Here is a 23101-nt window from a genome sequence, read left to right as displayed (position 1 = left end):
CAACTATCACAACAAAGTCCAATGTGAGACTTGCAAATGATAAGTTTTTTCTGTTTGGAAAAAGTGTGAGCTTAGCAGCCACTGAACTTTCTTAACCATGCCTCCTGTATTTTTTTCTTTGTCATTTATTTGGCAGTTCTATTTTCTGTATCAAATTTGGATACCCTGAGGGCTGGACTTGATACAGGGCTTACACGGGAAAAGGATGAACAGGACTTGATTCCACCTTTGCGTTCTTTAACCCTGTGGCAAGAGAAGGAAACAGTTTGGCCCCTTCTGCCGTTCACAATAACCCCAGCCATCTCTAACCCCATTCTAGCACTTGAGAATCATTACAGTGTGTACTCTCTAACAGAAGACGTTGTTTCTCTAGAAGTTATCCTTTATTACAGAGAGGACAGAGACATGTACGCAACTGCATCATCCTAGGGTGTCTCTTTTCTCGGACCTGGCCTGTGGTCTGAGATACCCATTTAAGAATAATTCCTATTCAGTGTAATTCCTAGTAAAGATTGTTTTACAGAACTATTCCCTGTTGAATATCATCTCATATTCTCACTTGGTTATCCATTTCTTGGACTTGATCATGTTGCGGTTGGGTTTTTTTGTGGCATTTATTTATATATATACAACGCTCTTGTCTATATTGGGAAATGTTACGATGCAACCTTGGTGTACTGTCTTAGAAAAGAGAGGAGGATAGTGCAAAAATATAGTAGAGACTGATGGTTTGGAATTGTGAGCTTTTCAACAATAATCAGTCTTTCAAGGTAAGAGACTCACTGCCTTAGTCAATCAGCTCATCAGGAGCCACTTTAATTTGTTGTTCAGTTCAGACTTCCTGTGATTGAATGTATTTAATAAGAATAATGTTTTATTGGTAAAATTGTTGTGAACTATAGAATACCAATTTGTATTCTATGATTCTGTGATGGGGTAGGAGGTAATTTTGGCAGCTCCTCTAAGTGGTTGTTAAACCTCTTGAGAGGGAGAAATGCCCTTTCTTAATATGGCACGATATATATAATTGAAAATCTAGTCCTACATTTGCTTTTACATGTAAAAGTTCAGGTCAGTCATTTCCCTTGGAGCAACTGAACTTCAGTGTGATCTTCTTAACTATAAACTTTAGTTATGTCTGATATTTTAGTGCCTGTGGCTCCTAAGGGGCAAAAAAATTTTGGATAATCTACTTTCCAGGTAACAATCAAGGTTAAACATGTAGAATTGTTTCTCTGTCATTTCAAAAAACAGTTGATATATTTTCTTAAATTCCTCAGAAAGTGGAAATAAAGTGCTTTATTCACAACTTTTTTTATTTACAGGAAAATGATCCCAAGGTGAAAGGAAAAGGGATTAAGACCAAAATGTTACTTAAAAGGGAAACAATTCACTCAGCTCCCATGAAGCAGGGACAAACGCTCTTGCACATTCAAATGTGAGAGAAATCATGTTTGAAATACAAGCAGCCATGCAGAATGTATTTATCTGGCTAATAATTATGTTTTGCATATGTCGAGTTCTGCAGAGACAGTGACACTACTGGCAATTGTGCTTCTGCAGGATCTGTTTTTTTTTATAAATGAGGTCAAAAAACAACCAGAAATGAATGTAAATAGACCTGCATGGTCTATTGAAAAGCTCCCTCAGCTGTAATATTCTTGGTTTGTGTAGTTGTTTTTATAAAATAGAATTGCATACCCATCAGCTAGGAAGAAGAGTTGTCTGCAGACCATGTGTTCCTTCCTCTTTTCCCTTCTTTAAATAAACAGTAACCAGAGAAGGGGGATGCCACCTGCACCTAGCGCCTGATCTACAAACATCACACGTATCAGACACGAACTCTGCTTGTAGCTGCAGTAGCAGTTAGTAGTTTTTAATTAACTTTTTAAGCATTTGGGAGCAGCTCCTTACAGTTCTACTCCTGACACGAGAGAAGGGATTTGCAAGTTTTAGGATAAAGAGAAACAACATCTTAATACAGTTTTGTGGTCACCCACAAACAGTGCTCAAACTCTGCTTTATCCCTCTACAAAACTTTTCTTTGAAACTCTGTGGGTAAAACACTAAAGCCACTTCTGTGCCACCTCATATTCCTGTTGCCACAAGCAATCAGTATAACTTACAGAAACACTAAGGATGCTCTGAACTGTGGACCAGCATGGACTGGCTCAGGATTGACATTATCTATAGGCTGTCTTTCACAACATTTCATGAGCTGCTCCATTAATCCATAGAGAAGGCTCAGATATTGATTAACAGATACCTGGTTTTATACTTCAAGGCTGTTCTTCTCTCACATAATATGGTATGTTGTCCATGACTCCAGAAATAGTCCTTTTGGGAAGTGTTGTCTTTTCTGTTGGGTGGACTTTGGTGTTAAATTGATTCCTGGTCTATTTTATCATGCAGAAGTAATGCTGGGCACTTATGATGGCAAAAAAGGAACGCATTTTCCTTTCTTTTATTATCATTATTTAAAATGACATGGACTTTAGGTTTTCTTTCTTTCTTTCCCATTTGTGAATTGAAAGTCATTTTTCAAGCAAGTAGACAGAACTGCAACACTATTTTCCCTTAAATACCATGACAATAGGATTTCTGGACTACTGAGTTTCATGTTCTTTCAAAAGTATTAAAAAATGCTTTCTTGTACAACAGCCATAAACATGCAAAATACTAATGAGATTATCTGGCGTTTTTTTCCAGAGAGGAAGGAGTAAAGCAGATTGGCACAAATGAGTTTTGAAAGGAGGAAATTTGCAAGCTATTTTCAGAGATACACTTGCATTGATTTGAATGAAAATCAGCAGAGAATGCTCTAAGAAATAAATAATCTCAAAAGGGCACAGACTCCAAAGTCTGAGAACAGCTGGGAATAAGTGCTTTACAACATGTGTGTTAGTGATGAAACATATTTACATGATGATTAACTACTTTTCAAGCAGCCTAGGTATAAGACAAAGGCAAAAACCCTAATATATATTTATCCTTCTTCTGAAGTCATCTCTGCCTCTCTCCCCTGTGGATGAAAATGGAGGAAGGTTTTGTCCGTGCTTTGCTTGTTTCTTTCATAACTTCTTGTCTTTGTACGCAGCAGCTCAGATCCAGCTAATACTAGTTAGCAATGGCATAATATGTCTCTACCAGCAGTACTGCAATACCTCAAGACCAGGATTTTTAGTGTTGCAGAAATTAAACTTTGCAGTTTAATTCTGTGAAAGCTGTGGGTGCACAAGCCAAGTCCTGTATCTGTAGGTATTGATATCTTGCTCTCAGGCCTTTAGGAGTGTTTCTGGGAGCAGAAACAGTTACTATATAGTCCCATGCATTTGCTCTAAAGAGGCCAACATCTCATAAGTTGATACTGTCAAGGATCAGTTTATTTGGGTATTGTGATAAATCCTAATTTCCTGGTATTTGAAGTAAACTTGTTGTGTTTCTCTGAACTGAACTAACCTTTTAGGCAAGACTTTGGTTTCCATTGCAGTCTCATGCAGCAAACCAGGGATTTAAATGACGTCATGGCAAAATGTAAAAGAAAGGACTTTTATTGACTATGGTACTATGGAGGAACAAGGACAGGAAAGCAAGAAATTTCAGCAGGCAGGGAAGTACTGAAGGCAGCTGTGATTTCTGGCCTAAGCTTTCTTCTGGTCATTTCCACTCAACTATCACCAGTGAAATAGTTAATAATGTTGACATTTAAACATCATCTTTAGGTTTTGATGATATGATGGCTCTTTGTTAAGAATAAAGCAGGAATATATTCTTTTTGTGGATAACACTTCAGCGCTATAATTGGGGGTATTATCAAAACTAGGTATAATGAGATCTATAACTAGAGTTAGGTTAATGAAACAGAAAAAGACAAAAGGACCTCCCTTTTATACTGTTTACTTTGACTTTTTTTCAGACTGAATTTTGGTATCCTTTGTGGTGATCTTTACTGATGATATTTCACTGTGATTACAGAATTAAAGAATTGAGAAAAATAGAAACGAAAAGGCTATATTGTACCAGAAAGTTGGTGAGGGAGCTTAAAATGGGGTATCTGTGGAAATGCTGGAGGTCAAAAAGCATTTTGTGACTAGTTATGGCTGTAATTCTGCTTTCCAAATGAAATTTTAATTTAATTTATAAGAAAAAAATTCAAATATGTATGTTATTTCCTTTAAAACAAAAACAGTATACTGGACTAAAAAGTTCAAGCTATACAAAATTATAACACAATACTTCTCACCTCAGAGATGTGAACTTTCAAAGATGTGGACTGTGTGAAACCAGCTGTAACTATAGAGCCACATTACCCCACTGTCATTGTCATGCATCTGCCCTGCCTAGATCGAGGTTCACAGCTACAGTTCTGATTGCTTTTGAGATATGTGGTTTCCAGAGTGAGTTAGCAATTTCCATAGTCTGCTTGGTCTTGCTACTCTGAATCCTATACTGCTTGATTAAGCTTTTTCCATACTTAGCTGGTAAGCTGGGAAGAATATGGACTGTCTAGCACATAGACTGAGTCATACACTAAGTCAAATACATAGGGAACACTTTAAAACTGGACTGGAAACCACTAAGATGAAATCTAGTCCACACCACTATTCTCTTTCCATTGCTTGAAACCAGAGAGAACAGCACCAATATCAACACTGTTACTATTTGAAGTGCGATGTTTTGAAGCTTGTATAATACCAACTATGCATAAGGCTGCTATTAGAAAAGCAGTTGCTCTTCCCCCATGTCTATTGCAAGGTATGATGTCTGATTTGCTCTCTGCATCGCTTTTTGATATATGGGCCAATTCAGTGGAGAAGAGAAAGAACCAATCGATAATGCAAATTAGGAGTACGGAATAACTCTCTTATCAAAATGTAACATTGAAAAGGATGCACACTGAAGATGGAAAGAGGACACAATAAAATTATGTGAAACCACACCAAAAAATAGACTAACAGCTTCTGTTCTTTTTGCCTCATAACCCAAAACGAAAATAGCTTTCACTAAAACTGAAAGGAACATATTCAAAGCAGATAAAAAACTTTGTCAGGCAATGCCTAATTAAAAGATGAAACTCTTCTCCATAGGATATTATCATTCTAAACAGCTTAGAAAAACTTTGAGTATGTGTATCATATTGTAACCTTCTAGTGCCATTTGACTCCAGAATGTGACACCTTTCTCACCACTGTGGGACTCTCTTTTTGAAAGTCAGCAATCATCGATTCTTTGTAGCTCAAGCAAGGGAAATTTGGGTCCCTTGATTAGTTTAAGTTGACCCTGTGACCTTCTGAACCCTGCTGTAAAACTGTACTATGGAAGTCCAGTGGCAGAAGGGTTCCCTCTGGACACTGTACTGAAACGAAAGACTTCTCCTGATCCACTAGCCTGCAGGTTTTTTATTTGTGCCATGGAGGAAGTTAAAACTGTCAGAAGGGATTTTTCCAAGCTAAGATTTTTTTTCTGTTAAAGATGCAGTAGCTATAATAATAGCCATTGTATTCTTCATTATTTGTTAAAATTAGATATATCTAATCATGCCTTTCTGACCCTAAACACTGACAAAGAGAATAATTTTAAAGGCAATTTAATTTTTATTCCTTTTTATTCAGATAGTCTCTCATTAGCAGGAATACATGAATGGGAAAAAATGATCTTCTATAAAAGCCCCCTTCTTATTGAAAATAAATTCACCATTCATGAGAAGAAAAAAGAATATATTGGAGAGCGAAGGAATTGAAAAATATGGTTGAAATTGGCCAATAAAAACCCCTACTTAGTATATCTGAGAGCTGCTTTATCATAATCATTAGGTATCCCATGTGAAATATGAATAAGAAGTGACCCACAGTTCTGGGCAGGCACAGGAGACATAACTGAATGGGGGTGGGTAAATGAGATATTCGGATCATTGAGGTATCGGCTCGCTGCTGATGGTGCTCCCTGTTGCAAAAACAGCAATACTGGATGGGACAAGGGACAGTCTTGTCTCTTAGAACAAGTATTAAAATCTAAGGTAGAAATATCACACTACAGACATAAGAAAAGGTCATGCATTTCCAATAGTTAAACACCTTCAGTAATATTCTGATTTTGATCCAAATTTTTTTTTAAGGATGTTTGGAAAAAACTTGCATTAAGACAGGTTTTTTGGACAGCTTTTTGTTGGGGTGTAACACTTTCTTTATCAAAATGCAGTCAGATAGTATTTCTTAAACCAAGAACTCCTAGAGCAGCAGTGTATTAGACAGTGACTTGATTCATTGACCTTTCTCATCAGCTCTGGCTAAGGCATTGAATCTACAGTCAAAACTGCACTTGCTGACCCTCATGTTAGAGCTAATCTAAAGGGACTTGACATACATGCAAGGGTTTTTCTTTTCAACTGTATTTTTAATTGATTGGTAAGTTCACAGCATTTATAGAAGACAAACAGGTGATAAAACACCTATGCTGGTTTAAGTCTAGATGATGACCTTCTAAATGAAGTCCTGATCTTTCTGTTTTAGAACACTTAATACCATTTTCACTTTATTTTGTCAGTATGTTTACATATTTTTTTATTTTCTTATCCTCAAAAAAGAGCTTACAAGGCCTTAAAAATACTAGTTTGTAATCTTAATGTGTTTTGAAAATACAAATATGTTTAATTTGCAGTCAAATGTAGTAAATTACATTTCTCAAAGTGGGTGACAAGTAATTTGTGAGGTTTGTAAACACTCTCCAAATAATTGCTTCATCTTATCTTTGCTCAACCTATACTCTTCTGTAGTGCTTCTTATCCCTAGAATATCTGATGTGTATAGGGTAAGCTTAAATGATCTCCTTACCTCCCTTTAACAGGTATACTCTGTAAGCTTAGATATAGTCCACTGTGTCCACAAAGCACAGAGTAAGACGTAAAAAAGTAATCCGTGTGATACAATGATTTCTGATTATCATATATCCATTCTCAATCCCAAAATAATTACACTCTTTATGTCAAAAGCTTTACAGCTTTACCACCTCAAGCAATATTTTACAGCTGTCAAGAATGATTTATGCAATAATGACTTAAACTGCAAAATGGAGTCCTCAAAGGAAGAGCTGTCAAACATTTTCACCACAAATAACTTTATTAAAATAAGAATTTTATATTCTGTATAAACAATATCTTACCTTCAACTATAATACAGATCATATAGCTATATGATTTGTGAAAACGAAGCTGTGGGATAGTGAGGAATATACTATACTGCTACTTTGATATCAGAGTATAATTTTTGAATTAAGCAGATGTTAATGCCTAATGGGCAAGACTTTAAAAAAATCTGTTTCAAAATAATAGTTCTTGTGATTTGTCTGTATTTATCTATTGTTCTTTTAAAAAGGGATATTTACATAAAAAATAAATTTACTGAGTCTTTAATCCCATGAGTACATCCAGTGATGTTTGTGGAGCTTCTTGTGTGATGAGAACCTACGAATTTGGACCCTTAGTTTTCGCATCCATCTGTTCCCATTAACCATTTTTCTCAGTAGTAATTAATTCTTTTGATAACTATGTAATCACCTACTGTGGCACTACTCTAACAGGACAGAGGACCAGAACTTTGCCTGGATTGTGTAAATACCCTTCTAAAAGGAAAAAGGAGTGAGGAGAAATTAAAATCAAATGTAGGCTATATTAACAATCTTATTATTATACAAACACTGCAAGAAGAACTAGCACAGCTTTTAGCTGCAAATGTTAAAAACTACTGTGAAGACAGGGCACTGGTGTGGTTGGGACAGGGCCTGCTGGGTGTGCAAGTAATGCTGGCATCCCACCTCCATGCCATCTAAACAATTACACAAAGCTATCACAAGTATTCTCCCCCTCTCCTCTGCACCCTCCCCACACTGCACAGTGGAAAGGTAAATGTTCCCAGTCTAGGTAACATGTTTATAAAACCATGATACATCGAATTTGCGTTCTCCTTTGACCACTGTATCTTCTGTCTGCTGTGTTTAAGGCAGCGTAGATTCAAGCAACTGCCATTTTCTGATAATCAATCTGCTACAAATTCAATCCCATCCTTCTGTCCCCTTTTCTTCAAGCGTGTGATCTGGCCTAAAGATTAAAGCAGTGAACAAACAGCAGTATTCAGTCTTGCATCAACAAGGTGTTTAAAACTCAAAAACTTGCACTTTCTTTCATCTAGAAAAGTGGACTATAGACCAGTAAAGAACATCAGAATCCTAATTCCCAGTACATATGTAATTCTATTTTTCTAGTGCAAGAATTTCCTTCTAAGTTGAACTTTAAAGCTGTGACATTTTAAAACTATGTGAGGTGGTATTTAGAATTAAAAAGAAAAACCACTAGTTATAGAGTGATTCCCTTTCTGATATCTGCGTTGTTGGACTTCTGATGACAGATTAGCTTTGTAAGTAAGTGAGGGGACGTATGATCCCACTGACATTTGCTTTACTTTGAAATATTAAAATAATTTTTAATATAATCAGTGGCTTATGTAGAGTAAATGATAGTGTGATGTGGAATAAGGTTTTATTTGCAATTCACTGGGCATTTATTCAGGACTGTGTAATATGGTCTTCAGAAACTCCTGTCGGTGGAACCTCAAGCGATTCACACCTTCACGAGCTGTCTTCCTCCTCCGTATGCTTAGTATTATGTTAAATATTATACAATGGGTGGCTATAAAATATAATGTCAAATCAAACTTTCAAGCAGTGGGTAGTTCATTGGAGTAACTTGGGTTACTCACATGGAGAAAGTTACATTACTAACTGTGCTGGTATTGACCTGTTAAAATATTCTCATTTTCACCCACAGCACACAGTGCAAGTGCCACTAACCAGGCAATAAACTCTCAGATTTTTAGAAAATTATTTAAATTAATTTTGCTTCAGAACACAGAGAAGTCCTTGTTAGGTATCACCATTCTGTATATTATTATAATATACAGAGTATGTTATATATAGCATCTATATATATACTCTATATATTGCAAAAACAAATTTGCAAATTTGAAAAAGTGAAGTAAGAGAAGATGAAAAGTGAAGCATATCTTTTCAGTAATTTAGAATAGCTATAGAATATGTTTACTGACATTTATTATATCCATCATATAGGTAGTTTCAATTTTATGATACCACATAAAACTTCAGATCTTTTTATCACATTTTGTAAAGAAAAAGAACATTATGTGGAATGAAACAAAGAAGTCTGTATATACAAATGATCAAGCTGTCAGACATTTATGCATTTGAGTGTCAGACCTATCTTGTATTTTATCGATTTTTGCCTGTAATCAGTGACTTGATATTTTAAATGACATTTACAATTCAAAATAATTCACCTGTATTTGTTTAAATTTAGCAGTGTATATAGTGCACATGGTAAGTCCTGTTCACAATTTGACCAGTAAGATTTTGAGGAATTCAACTCAAATTTGTCTAGAACTGCTGTCTGTAGCTTTTGAAATTCCTTAACCTTCAAATATATGGTCTAGTAATTTAAAGAAGCTATTCACAGAAGTAAAGTTACTGAGAACCCTTATGCATAAGATTGTTTACACTGAATAATCCATAACTCTAATTTATAATGTGCTTCAAAATTCAAAACTATTTACAAAAGGTATGGCAATTTTTATGGACAGTTTTACTTTGGTTTGCCTCAGACAGATTATGGCGTGTTGCATGATGCCAGAATTCAGCATTTTAGAAAAATACATATTTACGGTAACTGACAGATAAGCAGTACTTTAGTTAGGCGCCTTTCCTTCCCTCCTAATATCTTGGGAGACTGAAGCACTTTTAAACGACCAGATCTCAAAACAGTGCTCCAGGCTGCTGGCTGTGAAAGTTACCAATGACATTCTCCTTTTGCAATATTATTTTTAACACACGCCAAGTTAAAACAAACCCAGGCTAGATGTGTAAAAGAGACACGGTGTCAGGTCTCCCGAGAAATCTATGTTCAAGGCACAGCTACAACAACAAATCTTCACCAAAATCTGCTCCAGACCACTGAACGAGATCCAAGAATAAAGGACTCTACTGAAAATGTGCTAAGAAGAATACACTTAAATATTGGTAGCGTGGGTAGAATGGTTGGCCCAAGTCCTATCTGAATTATACCAGTCTAAGCTAAAAATAATATTACTTAAGTCTTTCCGCGATAACAACAGAATTATTGAGAACAGAGTTTAACTCTGTGACTTTAAAATGCGAGAGCATCCATTGCATGTGATTCTAAAATTGATGCAAACAACACACTGGCACTTCTCCAGAACTAATTTAAGCTCAGCATTTGAATATGAATTTCCTTTTCCTTCTCCCAAGAGTGTACACAGCAAGAGACAGAATAAGGTACACCATGCTTATCCATTACTTGGATTTGTTTGAAAGACGGATGTTTCTGTAAATAACCCTGGGTAATTGGGGGGGGGGGGGGACGACCAAAACCCTACATATAACTATTATGTACCATAATTTTTTCATGCATATGCATTTTTTAATCTGCAAATACAGTTGTTTATTCATTTAATGCTCTCAGCAGAAAAAAGCATCAGCATAGCAGATTTAGCCATTCTTCCTTATATCAGCAATAGTGTTAACAGATATATGTTGAGTTTTCACTGAATAACAGGGAAACTCTTTGTAGTTTAGCCATCCCAAAATTTTTACTCTGACAACATACTTCTAAGACAACTTCTGTGGTTTGGTTGTAGGTACTCCAACTTCACACTATCTCATCTCTGAAAGTCCCTTTCTTTATAAGGTAATGCTTTCTTCATGATAGGCCTATTTTTGCCACTTTTAACCTTGTTGTACTTTTTTCCAGTAAAATACTGCATTTAGATCAAGGTATGGTTCCAATTGTGTGAGGCAGGCAGAATTAAGCCCCCTGAAACTGATACACCATTCCTGTGTCCTGTGAGGCGAAACAGTTCATAAAAATTAGCATTCGCAGGATGTCCCCTCTATGCTTGTGTCATCTGTTCATTGTTGTAGGGCTGTTTACTTCAGGGAATTTAGATCTGCTTTAAACCAACCGAGAAGAGAACTTTTGTTCAACAGTTACAAACACAGTGCTAGCTTCATTCAGCTGTTAAGAGTCAGCGTACAGTGATATACTCCATACACCCACTACTTTCAGGGCAGATTCCCTTACTGGTATACATTAAGTGTACTTCACTGGACGCCAGAGAAATTACAACACTACTCCAGCAAAACTTCTTTTACCAATCGACTGATAACCAAACACACAAAAAGTCTTGAAAACAAAAACAGACTTTACCATCTTTGTGATAATAGGTGACTTCTACTTTCCTCTCCTCTGACCCCAGCAGTGCTTGAGCAATTTGGGCAATATGATGTCTTTTGGTCTCTGGCCCATGAAGAAAATCACAGGTGCAAGGTTTCTGCATGACATCTGGCCTGGAGAACCCGGTCATCTCACAGAAACCATCATTGCAGTAGATGATAGCACAATTCTGCACTCTAGCATTAGCAATGATGAATTTTTTATCTGCAATAAAAGAAAGTGATGCATTTTTTAGTACTCTAACATTTCATAAAGTGTCGATTGCATGGATGGATGCTAAATAACCCTTCTTTTCACTGGGATGCCTGAAATGCAGAGATTTTCAGTCATTTAATGTAGCTAAGTCGATCCATAGCTTTTAAAGAAACGTCAATAAATTTAGAATACATTAAAGATGAAGAAAGTTGTCTTTTAAGGAAATAAAACCAGATTATGCAAGTCTTTTGCAAAACTCCTTTTGACTTCAAAATTTTGTCTTTTTTACCTTCACGGAAACCCAGGTGATGAGCGCCATCCTGTCTGCCATAACTCCAGGAAAGCCCTTGAAAAGTTAGTAGCTTCTTTTCAGGGGAAGTGGGGCCTTGGGAAGGGGGCTCTCCTCAAGTGAAGGGCTTCCTGGGATAAGATACAACCAGCTCAGTCTACTCTGTGAGGATTTTCACTGAGGTGAATGACAGCAAGTTTATAGTCAGTACTTTAACAAAGCTATCTGGAAAAGAACATGATATTTTTTTTTCATCTGTGATTGTTTTAGAAGTTACATTTATAAAAGAAAATGTTCCTTAGTAGAAAAAAAAGGAGTATGAAGGTACATGAAAACCAAAGGTTGTGATGTTGGAAACATTTTGCACAGTCCGCTGAAGTTCTGTGCCTCAGTCCATCAACCTTTCCCAAAACCTCACCTGAGAGAAAGGTTCAAAAGTTTTCAACTGTTATTTCATTTGTTTCTGTTTACCGCTATAACACACTATTCCCGTTGTAATTATAAATGTGCCGCTTTGATACACTTACTGTTAATAACATGAATTTCTGCTTACTTAATCACACTAGTAGGTCCCTTGCTTTATGAAAGACTTTTTACGTGACACCAAGTTAGCAGTAGAAGTCTTGAAAATTTTAAAGATATTCTGTCTTTGAACACAGTGAAATATTTGGAGAGAAAAATATAGATTTCATTCTTGCTTTTTCTACTGTCTTTCAGTCATGCTGAATTTTCACTATCACTTGCCTAGTTAGTAGGTAGTGCTTTATTCTCTTCAAAATATATACACTTTACTGCATAAAAACTTTACTCGAGTAGCAACACTGACGTAGCGTTTAGATAAATTAGGACTACAAACACTGTCTCCAATTTTCTCTAATAATACAAATATTAAATTGGTAATGTGTGTTTGAGTATAATGAAGTATATAAACTAGAGTTAGCTGTAAGGGTTTGCATCAGTCTGATACTAAAAATATGCTAAATATTTAAATAAATGTACATATATCAAAACTACTGTTTCTAAATGAAATTCATTTTAAGCATCAAGTGTTCCTTCTTACTGTTAACAGTAAACCAGAGTTCCGGCCAGGAAAAACACTTCAGCTTCAGCCTCCTCGACAGGTAGTGAACTGCTGCATTGGAAAAGATCTCACAGACTCTCCCTGAGGATGCATTTGCACTGGTTTGATAGATATTTTAGGCTTACATAAACAAAGCAGGAATATTTGACAGCTATATTAAAATGCAGTCATGACAACAAGGTAAGAAAGTATTTTCCCTTTAATAACTCCTCTGCATATTATGTGTTTCCTCTAAATCAAAGTCTGACTGTTACGCTTTATTTTGAAAAGACAATGATAATTAATAATAACAATAACAGCAACAATAATAATAGTAAATATAACTGATTTTTTTAGACATTGCACAGGCAGCAAGATTGTACACTCTGCTTTTAGAGCCATCTCACCACTTCAGAACAAGGTAAGAGATATAACTTCTATAGCTATACAATATGGATACAGTCAAAGATAAAAACAATTCCTTGAAACAGGGGGAAAAAAAGCCCAATAATTCCAGTCGGTAATCTGTATTCTAGATCAAAAACAATGCTACTCCTGCCAGGGATCCCCTCCTTACCTCTGAGGTTTTCTTTACAAGCTACAAACTTAAAATAGTCTGGAGCTGCTGTCCATTTAGTCACAAGCAGAATCAAACTACTGTAGCAAAATAGATAGAAAGAGAGAACTTACTTTGCCCTTCAAATTTTCGTATGATTGTACCCAAAAATGTATTTTGTGGTGCCACATGACCTCTGCGAACAGGCATGTTTGTACAGGTCTTCGGTTTTCTGTGCACAATGACTTCTCCAAGGATCTCCTACACGGCTCCAGCCCCAAGCACCGAGCCAGCTACCCTTTGTGACAAATCATCGTCCTCTGGAGCTCGGAAATCTCTTCCCATTAGCACCACTTCTAGAGACACGCTTTTCCTATTGGAGTCAGATCCATCCCCCAGTTTCTTTCTTTTTCTTTCTTTCTTTCTTTCTTTCTTTCTTTCTTTCTTTCTTTCTTTCCTTGCTTTCTGTTCTATTTTTTTCCTGGAGGAGCTCGGACGCTATTGTCTGGGGCGGGTAGGGGTGGGGTAAGCAAGAGGAGGTGGGGGGGGGGAAGATTACAAGGGTAATCGATCTCTAGCACCAAACATCGCCAATTTTCCAAAGCAAATGGCTGTGACCCGGCAGTTTCCGACGCTGTAGTGATGGTTAGAGGGCTGGAAGACTAATGTTGCTCCGCTGCCAGAGGGAGTGACGTTCCCCCCCTCCGGGCTTCACCACGGCGCGCAGCAGCTCGGATTACTCAAGCGTGGCTTAGCAAGCGCCAGCCAATAAATCTCTTCAAAACTCAGCGACAAACAGTGGCATCAGGAATGAGCTACACCCCGGCAGCACCGCGACGTGCCACATCCCCCACCGCTGCGGCTGCAGGGGGGCAGCGGGGACCGAAGGCGCTGGCGGCGGAGGGGGGGGCCGCCACCTCGGGCCGCCCCAGCTTCTCCGCCCTCCCGGCACCGCCGGCCCTTTCGCGGCCCCCGAGCGTGGCCCGCCGGGGAGCCCCAGGCGCTGCCAGGGCCGGGGGAGGGAGGGAGCTTTGTACACGCCCCGTCGGGGCGGGGGGGGGGGGGGAGGCGCGAGTGGGGGTCGATTTTGAGCGATGGGGCGGGGAGGGAAGGGACCACCGGAGCCCTCGGCATCCTTCCCCGCCCCGATGGAAGGGATCGCCCCCTCCTCCCGCAGCGTGACCCAGACGGGGACTTCCCCTCGCCCCACGCACCCCTCCTGCCGAGGAAGGGGGATCCCCCCGGCGCCGGGCGCTGCTCCCCGGGCCCGAGCAGGTGCGAGGCTCCGCTCGGGGGCCGAGAGGGCGGCGCGGAGGGCGCGCCGGGGCCCCGCGGGTGCGGGGGAGTGAGCGCCGGCAGGCAGCCCTCGCCCGGCCCGGGGCGGGGACCGAGCGGGCACCGCGGCCGCCCCGCCGCCGGAGCCGCGTCCCCGGGCCGGGCTGCGGGCTCCGGGCTCCGCCCCGCCGCCCGGGGCCGGGGTCGGGGCCGCGGGGCCGGGCCGGGGCGCGCCGCCCGCTCGGAGCTGGCCCTGGTGCTGGAGCCGCCCCGCCGGCGCGCCCGCAGGCGCCGCTGCCCGCGCTCGGGCCCGGGGGGCGCCTGCCTCCCCCCGCCTCGCTCCTCTCGGCTTCTCCCACCCCACAGGAATAACTCGGGAAGCTCCCGGGGGAAGCGAGTATTATTTTCAGGCTGTAATTAAGGCTTCCTGCGCTACCGAGCGGGCAGAACGGTGTGCGTTCAGCACGGGTGCGGCGAGCACCGGGGGACCTCGGGCAGGTGATACGGGGAGGGAGCTGGGGGCAGCCATGCGATGCTGGAAAGGCATCTCCAGGGTAGTGCAAAGGAGCGGCAGCTTCTTAATAAACTCACAGGGAAAAAAAAGCGAGGCACCTGCTCACCGTTCTTTGTAATAGCAAGCACAGGATATTGAGCCGGCAAACCACCGCCTCCCACCTGTTCTTCCGCAACACACACAGGTGTTTCCTTATGCCCGTGGGCTTCTCTCAGGTGTGGCCTTTGTTTCACTGTTGCCGTGTGTCATCCTCTGTATTTATGAGAGGAGAAACACAGTGGGTGGGTACATTTCTGGACTAATTTCATTTAATCTCAGTGGAATCATTCCGGATTTACACAACTGTAAATGATGTCTGAAAATATCATTTATATATACACAAATTGTTTTTAGAAGGCTGCATAGTAATTGACTGTATACTAATTACAAAGCCTCAGCTACATTAAGTGGTATGTAATCAGGTACATAATCAATCTTAGGAAGTGAGTGTTGCTTATTTACAGAAGCAAATGTTTTAATCTCTATACTCAGAGGTATGAATCAAAGGAATAACAGGCATATATTCTTTGTAATCATAATATTTGGAGAAGTACAACATTTTTCTGACTCTGACCAACACTAGAGAGTAAAACTCTTACAATATTTTTACTTGCTTTTCATGTCGTTTGGAGAGTGGATGAGGCTGCAGGTTGAATTTTTCTCTTTCTGCTCTTTGTCTTGACCAAGAACACCCATATATTGCCACAAAAATGTATTCAAGTTCCCAAGGACAGCAGCAGAACTCATGCACATAAAGTGAGAGGAGCAGATTTATTTTAACACTTTATATAATACCTAACATCTAGTCAAGTCATAATGGCCAGCAATGACTTCATTCTCATTTTGACATTAAAAAGTGGCACTTTGGTGTTTCTATAGCAGCAATAGGAAATATTCACAATAAAATTGTGACCTGTACTGAACAACCAGTGTTTGTTTCTAGTAGTCAACAGTTAGTAGCAAACTAGATCAACTACAGGCCAGTGGAGTCCAGAGTCCAGTGCTTTAGGTGCCTGGCTGGTAAAAAAAAAAATATTAAAAAAAATTAAAAAGATATTTTGAGAATTCAAATCTCACCGAAGCCCCATCTTTTCATGTTCAGTTTGAGAGGCGCACTATGCTTGCCTGAAAACTGAAATAGCAGGGGCCAGAACTCCATGACTCGGGAAGTCCTTTTCTCTTCTGTCTCCTGATGGCAGCTAGAAGTTTGATGTTGATTATGTGAATTATACATTAAGCAGAGTCCAATTTTTTTTCCAGCTTGGTTAGTTTAGAACCTGATCAAGATAACCCCAGTCAAAACAAGATAACTGCTGCTGAAAGACAAGATCTGAGACGTGTTTTTTAGCAGGGGATGAATTCACAAGAATGATGGGATGTAATAACTACATGAGCAATAGGTGGCATCAGAAAATCTTTCATCTCGGTGATTTACACCCCTGCAGTCTTGTAGATGATCTGTTGCTCCTGGAGTGCTTAATACTCATTGTGCATAATGCTTTATAATTTTCTGTAGCAAGCCAATAGTGAGAGAATTGTGAGAGGAAAATATATTAAAACTGGGCAATGTACCACTAACACAGAGAAAGTAATGTGAAAGAATTTGCATTTGATTGGGAAAATATGCATGCAAGTGGGAAAGTTTGAATTCATCATAAATGTGCCTCTCTAGTGTGAGGAAAGAAATGGAGAATGCCATGGAGATACATGTTTTATCTATAAAGTTGTACAGTTGCCAGCTCTGCAAGAGACCAAAATACCGAGGGAGGGTGTCTCCGGAGCTAAAACCCATCCCGCACGACTGATCCCTTGTCCTCTGCCCCCTTGTGGCATTGCCCCTCGTGGCACTACCCTCGCCACAGCCCCGCAGGAGCTCCCCAGCGGACACTGCTGCTGTACAGCAAAATTACGTACGGCATTTCCTGGCCGCAAGGACAGCAGCTGATTTTGAAATAGCGATTTCAAGGCTTTCGGTGGCATTTTAACTACTTCTTTCTCAAGTTCCTTAAGAGAATTTAGAGGAATATGTGCCTGGAGATGTGTTATTGATCTGTTTCAACATCTCGGCATTTAGCAATTAAACCTGTTATTGTTAGGAAAACATAACTCTGGGGAAATGGCTCTAATCATATTTCCCATCATATTTTTGGTGAAAAAAAATATAAAAGAGACAGTCAGTTTTAGTCCACCATTCTTATCATACTTGACTATGCCTTTTACTCTTTGATGCTCTAGGAGACTCTCCCTAAGAGAAGTATCTTTCTCCTTGCAGCTTAAATTTATGTTGTTACTTTTCAAAGTCCTATGTTTTACATTTCGTTATTGTTGTGATTCCACAGTTTGCCCTCCTGTAGACAGAAGTTTACTAGTGCATTCCCATTTGAATAAACAATTTTTGTACTGGAGCGATATAGTGTTAAGTCTAGATAGTTCTTGTTTTTTTTTTTCTTTCTTTTCTTTTTTTTCCCCCCATCGTTCCAGCTAACATGGGATATCTGTGTTGCTTTTACCATGTATATCCTGTGTGCACTGTCATTTATTCATCCATCTATGGTGTATATCCTTCCAATTTTAAATAAGGCTGGGAGTGTCTTCAGACCTGTCAACTGAAATATTGAAACTTTATTTCGAATCCCATTTTATGCTAAGATGGCCTTTGTGATTCCTTGACAGATTTATATCTCTTAATCATCACCTTTTGGGTTTTATCACTCTTGCTTCCTTGTCTTTTTTCTGTTTAATGTCTTTCCAAACTTTCAAGTTATAGCTCTAGGTTTTGTTTTAATCCTTCACAATAATAATGATCATCAATTAGATTATGACTGGCTGGGCTTTAGGCACAGGCAAAGTATGCAGTTGCCTGGGACAACAGACTGCCAAATCACCTCTGTTGGAGAAGATAGAAATCAGCTGTTTGAACATCATGAGCAGCCAAACAGCAAATCTCCGCTGATGCTACCGAGGGAGCCATAGGGAGCGCACGGTGGCAGTTGCTGCTGCCAGAGCTGGTTCCTTCTAGCAGTAACTTGCCTTTGCTTGCACTGCACTGATGCCCCAGGACTAGTAAGTCTTTCCTAATCTTACGGCCATACAGTTGCCTACATAGCAAAATGGGAATACTTCATTATCATTGTTACAAAATTCACCTTGAATTAGGTCTGATTACGGTTATTTTGTGTTTTACTTTAGCTCTCTAAAAAAAGGGCTCCTATTTCTGGCAAGACCACTGATGTCAATGAGGTTGCACAGATGTGATTATTGGATTTGGCCTTAAGGTTTACTTCTTCATTGTGTCTGAATATGGGTCTTATTAGTATTCAGGACTTCAGATATCTCAGTGGGAGAAAGCATATCAAGATTTTAGTATCACAAAAGGACAAAAGAAGTGTCCACACCAAATTACGCTCTAAAAAGTGATTACAAATTTCTAGTTAATTTTGCAGCTAGTTTAATTCCTCAGTAGCACAAAACCCAGTTATGCTATACCTATTTTGGATTTTGTTCAATGTATAGTTTACATGTAATTCTCTCTGAGGGACTGTAATTTGATGACAAGAATATGAATTATAAATGCAAAATCTATAATAGCAGAACTTCTGTGAGCTAAATTTCCTAGGCTGACAAAGGTAACATCACATGGCAAAACAGTAAGACAGCAGGCAACTTAACTTTTCCTGGAAGGATTCATAAAAAGCTAATTTTGTTATTCTACAGTAGACATTGTGTTATTACGCACTATGTTAGAATTCTTAGGGATTCAAAATCTCATGACTTAGAATCATTTTGGAAGTAGTATGTACAGGTCATGAAAACAGAATTACAAAAAGCATCAATATATCCATCTACTCAATGCCCTGCCAGTGGATCGTTCCCTTCAGTATATTTGCGTTTGTATTATTCATTTAGGATTTAAATTATTCAAGCAATGAGGCTTCCACTTCTTCCTCTGAGAGACTCTTTCAATATCTCTCTGTCTCACCACAGGGTTTCACTCCCTCATATTAAGCCACAGTTTTGGTGTGGGCTCTTGCTTTGGGGGTTTACATTATTTAGATGCTTATCTTGTTTCCCTGGGTTCTTGGCCAGTAATGGGTGCCTCAGACTACTCCGTGCTGACCCCCTCTGGCCAATTAAGAGTGACGGAAATGACCTCAGCATGTGCTGTGCCTCTTGAAGATTTTCCAGCTAGATTACAGTGCTATGTCTGTCATTCTGGCAGCCGTCATTCCAGAAGGAACGTTGACTATGATTAGGCAAGACATGAAACATACTTCTATTAATTTATTCTTTTCCTCATACTATATATAGAGGAATTTTAATAGCATACAAAAGCAGTACCCTGCTCCATATATTTGTGGGTAATTCTGTACTGTGGGAAATGTAATTGAAGATAAATACGTGCATTCTCTGTAATCTATTTTCCATCATAACAGAAATTCAGGGATGACATTTTAGAATAATAGTTCATGTAAGAACATCTATCTTAAGTTTGGTCTCTTCAGAAGTGTACACGTAACAAATATGGAGTGAGCTGGAAAAAGGAGCAAATTCTGATCTGCGTGCATTCATTGCTAGAGCATGAAAAAAGTAAATTATTGTCTGTAAGTTATTCATTTAACTAGATCCATATATCTCTAAAACTAATTCTCTTTCTACCCAAGTTCCCACTGCCTTCTCCAAAGTATATTCAAACATTAAGTGATAGGACTGCCATCTGTCAGGTGAAGTTCGTTCCTTTTCTTAGCTTCTCCCTTGGGTAAACTGTGTAGTTAGGATTTCTTCTTCTATGTCTGCACATTCTGCTTGTGTTTTTATCAATAAGGATGAAAAAGTGCACCTTGTATTTGAAGCAGGTTTATGGTGATTCCTGGCTCTCATTCTAATGCCAATGAAAGGTAGAGGAGTGGTGTGGAGCTTGCTGAGGTTGCCAGGCTTCTGGTTTTGCTGAAGTTCCTCCTAGTTCAACTGTAGCAGGGTTCCAGGGTTTGTGTCCCCAGAGAAAAGCATGAGGAGAGCTAGCTGAACTAGGGTGTGTAGCTCCAGCACATTCTAAGCAGGCACAATCTCCTTTCGCAGAGGGTTTCAAACAAACAGTTTCATTTCTAAGAAATAATAAATAAAAATGTGCCATATCAAAATCTTTCACTAAATGGAATCACTGTTCTCAAGCAGCTCTGTAGACACAGTACCTCTCTGCTGGTGGGGTTAACTTCAGAGAGGTCACACGATGAAGAAGGATATTTCTATTCCTCAGCCTTTTTCCTCGGATCAGGCTGTGGCAGCTGAATTCCTGCTCTGATAGTGTTTCCATATGCTGCTAGCTTAGCAAGCAGTGGGGAGCCGGAGCTCGTCTTTTCCTTTCCTCTGCCCTGCAGCAACAGTGAGGCATTGCTGAACAGCTGTAGGGGTGAAAAGGACGGCAGCTGCTCTGAAGGAGCTTGGTTCAACTTGTCTTCATTTTTCTTGAGAGTGACCAAGAGGCAGTGAGACCTATTATATCCTATGGACAATATCAGATTGGATGTGTTTTCAATCAGTAATCATGCATAAATTTCTTCCCACCTCAGGTTCACTTTAAGATCAATAAAATGAAATTTTGAAGCATATAAAGTGGTTCCTTTTGGGCACCAATGTCCTGGCAGTACAAATAATCTTAGCAGAGTTTTTATTTCAAATTAAATATATTAATGAATATACTTTAAATTAAGCCCATAACTAAATATGGATTTTGTTTTGCTTCCCTTCCTTGGGCTGATCACTTATAATTTTGGATAAATTTCATTCCCTTCTACCTAGAACCCTTTGTACTGTGTTTCCCATGAATTTCAACTTTCTGTCTTCCTTGCCTGACTCTTATCTACTGGTTATAGTGAGTTATTTGTGTATTTCAGCCAACGAGACAGAGGGAGAGAGAGAACAGGTGGAGGGAATTATAAATGGACCAGAAATTAACTATCTGCTATGAAGAAGAGAGAGAGTTTCATAACCTGGGGTCAAAGGGTACAAGGGAAGACACTGAAACTGGCCAGAAATTACAATTGCAGTAAACTTTGGTAGCCAAAAATAAATACAAATTCAAACAGTTTAGGGGAAAAAGATAAAAATTTACTTCTACCAACTCTAAGTACAGTTTCAGATATTTAGTCCAGCTTAAGTGTTTCCTGAGAGTGATGTTTCCACTGCTCCTAAGAATGATTGTTATACATCCCCAAAGACCTTGTAGACCTCAATCAGAGAGCACTGAACTTGATAAATTTGGACATGGTATCCCAGAACGCAGCATAGCAAATGAATTCCTGTTTCACTCAGAAGAAAAAACCCACTAAAATAGCATGAGCCTTTAGTGCCAATGGCTCCACACTGGCTTGATGAAGGTGATTTTTTTTTTTCCCTAAATATCTCAGTAGTAGTACATTGTGTTTCTATGTTAATCAGAAAGCCCCGGCAAACAGAGTATGCTTTTTCATTTTTAGTGTTCTATACCTTCTTTGCTCTTTCTGCATTCTGGTAACATACTTTACACAGTCACTTCATCTAAATAAGGTAACTGCAGTTTCTACACTGCGCTCACTTAGTCATTAACAATTTTATTATTAGCATATTCTAACACTCAGTTCTGTAGGCGAAGCTTTCCCCACCTGGCATGTATAGTTTCTCCCTACAACTGTATTTTTCCACATTTAATTTTTCAGTATTATTCTCACAGTAATAATATTTTTCTGTAACTGTGTAGGGTCCAGAATTGTATAGAATAATTATTCCTGACACTGTACTTATCAGTGCTGTTGTTCACATTGCTGTCAACAATAATCTGCAAATATCCAGGTCACATATTTCTCTTTCAGTATTCCCACTTTTCTTTCGTAATGTCATAGCACAAGATCATGGTCAATTATATTACAAAAATTGGTGTTTGTCTAATTCATTTGAAGAGATACCCATATCCTGAAACAGCATTTTCTGCCACAAAGGTAGTGTATGAGCTGATCTGCTGTCTCTGCAGATAAAATACATGTAATATAGGCCATATTTTCAAACCCAGGTGCCTATCTGAAGCTAGCATCTCCAGAATTATATTGATGCAGCTGCAAATGAATGGCTAGATTTTTCATCAGTGCTAAGGACTGTATTCAATAACCCTGCTGAAGCCAAAATGAACTGCAGGTACTTGGCAAGTGAGAGTTTTGCTCATAATCTATGATGACAGAAAGAGATACTCAAATGACATATGATGGTTTGTGAAAGGGTGTTTTGCTTCCTGAGATGGAATTTATTTAAATAATCTCTCCTGGATTTCCTCTCTCTGCCATTATGTCTATTTCATTGCAATACAAGTAAGATATATGTTGTCAGTCCCCCCTTCTAGTTTTTCCAGCACTTGTCTACCATCCAGTGCAAGTTGTTTGGCAGGATGAATAATATTTTCAGACCAAAGTCAACTTTTCTGCCTGTAAAGAGTAATAAAAGCACTGTTGTACCCCCAAATATATTCAGAAATAGCAAGATCTCCTCATCTTTATGCATTCATTTATTTTACATCTTTTCTATTTATCATTCTTTGTTATTTAAGACAGGTGCATATTAGATCACATTAGAGATATTCATTCTGTTGATGATTATGATCATTTTTACTATTTATATACTACTTATTTTCACAGTATAATGGCCAAACTATTTTGGTATGCTTTTTGGAAGAGAAGGTCTTCTGTACATTCTGTAGCACCCAAAGCAGTCACTCAGAAAATATGTTTTAGCTTAGTAATCAGGCTATTCACAGGTGTTTTCACAACTCTTGTTTCACAACTCTTGAAAAAAAAGATCAATGCAAACATACAGTAATTAATTTTTATGCCATTTGA

At 39.0% G+C, this 23101-nt stretch overlaps 1 protein-coding gene across 1 annotated transcript in view; it reads right to left on the bottom strand.

Annotated features, from left to right (window-relative positions):
• KCNH7 (potassium voltage-gated channel subfamily H member 7) overlaps positions 1–13624 on the bottom strand; it is a gene marked incomplete at both ends in the record, with an annotated part of 241690 nt that extends 228066 nt beyond the window's left edge. The window contains 2 exons of the mRNA XM_082312493.1: positions 11288–11518; positions 13549–13624. Coding sequence (XP_082168619.1) covers positions 11288–11518; positions 13549–13624 — 307 coding nt within the window. The remainder of the gene's footprint in view (positions 1–11287; positions 11519–13548) is intronic.
• Between the last annotated feature and the right edge of the window lie 9477 nt (positions 13625–23101).

This window comes from Platalea leucorodia (assembly GCF_965183815.1).
Source record: "Platalea leucorodia genome assembly, chromosome: 5".
Lineage (NCBI taxonomy): Eukaryota > Metazoa > Chordata > Aves > Pelecaniformes > Threskiornithidae > Platalea > Platalea leucorodia.
This window is presented reverse-complemented; position numbering and strand designations above follow the sequence as displayed.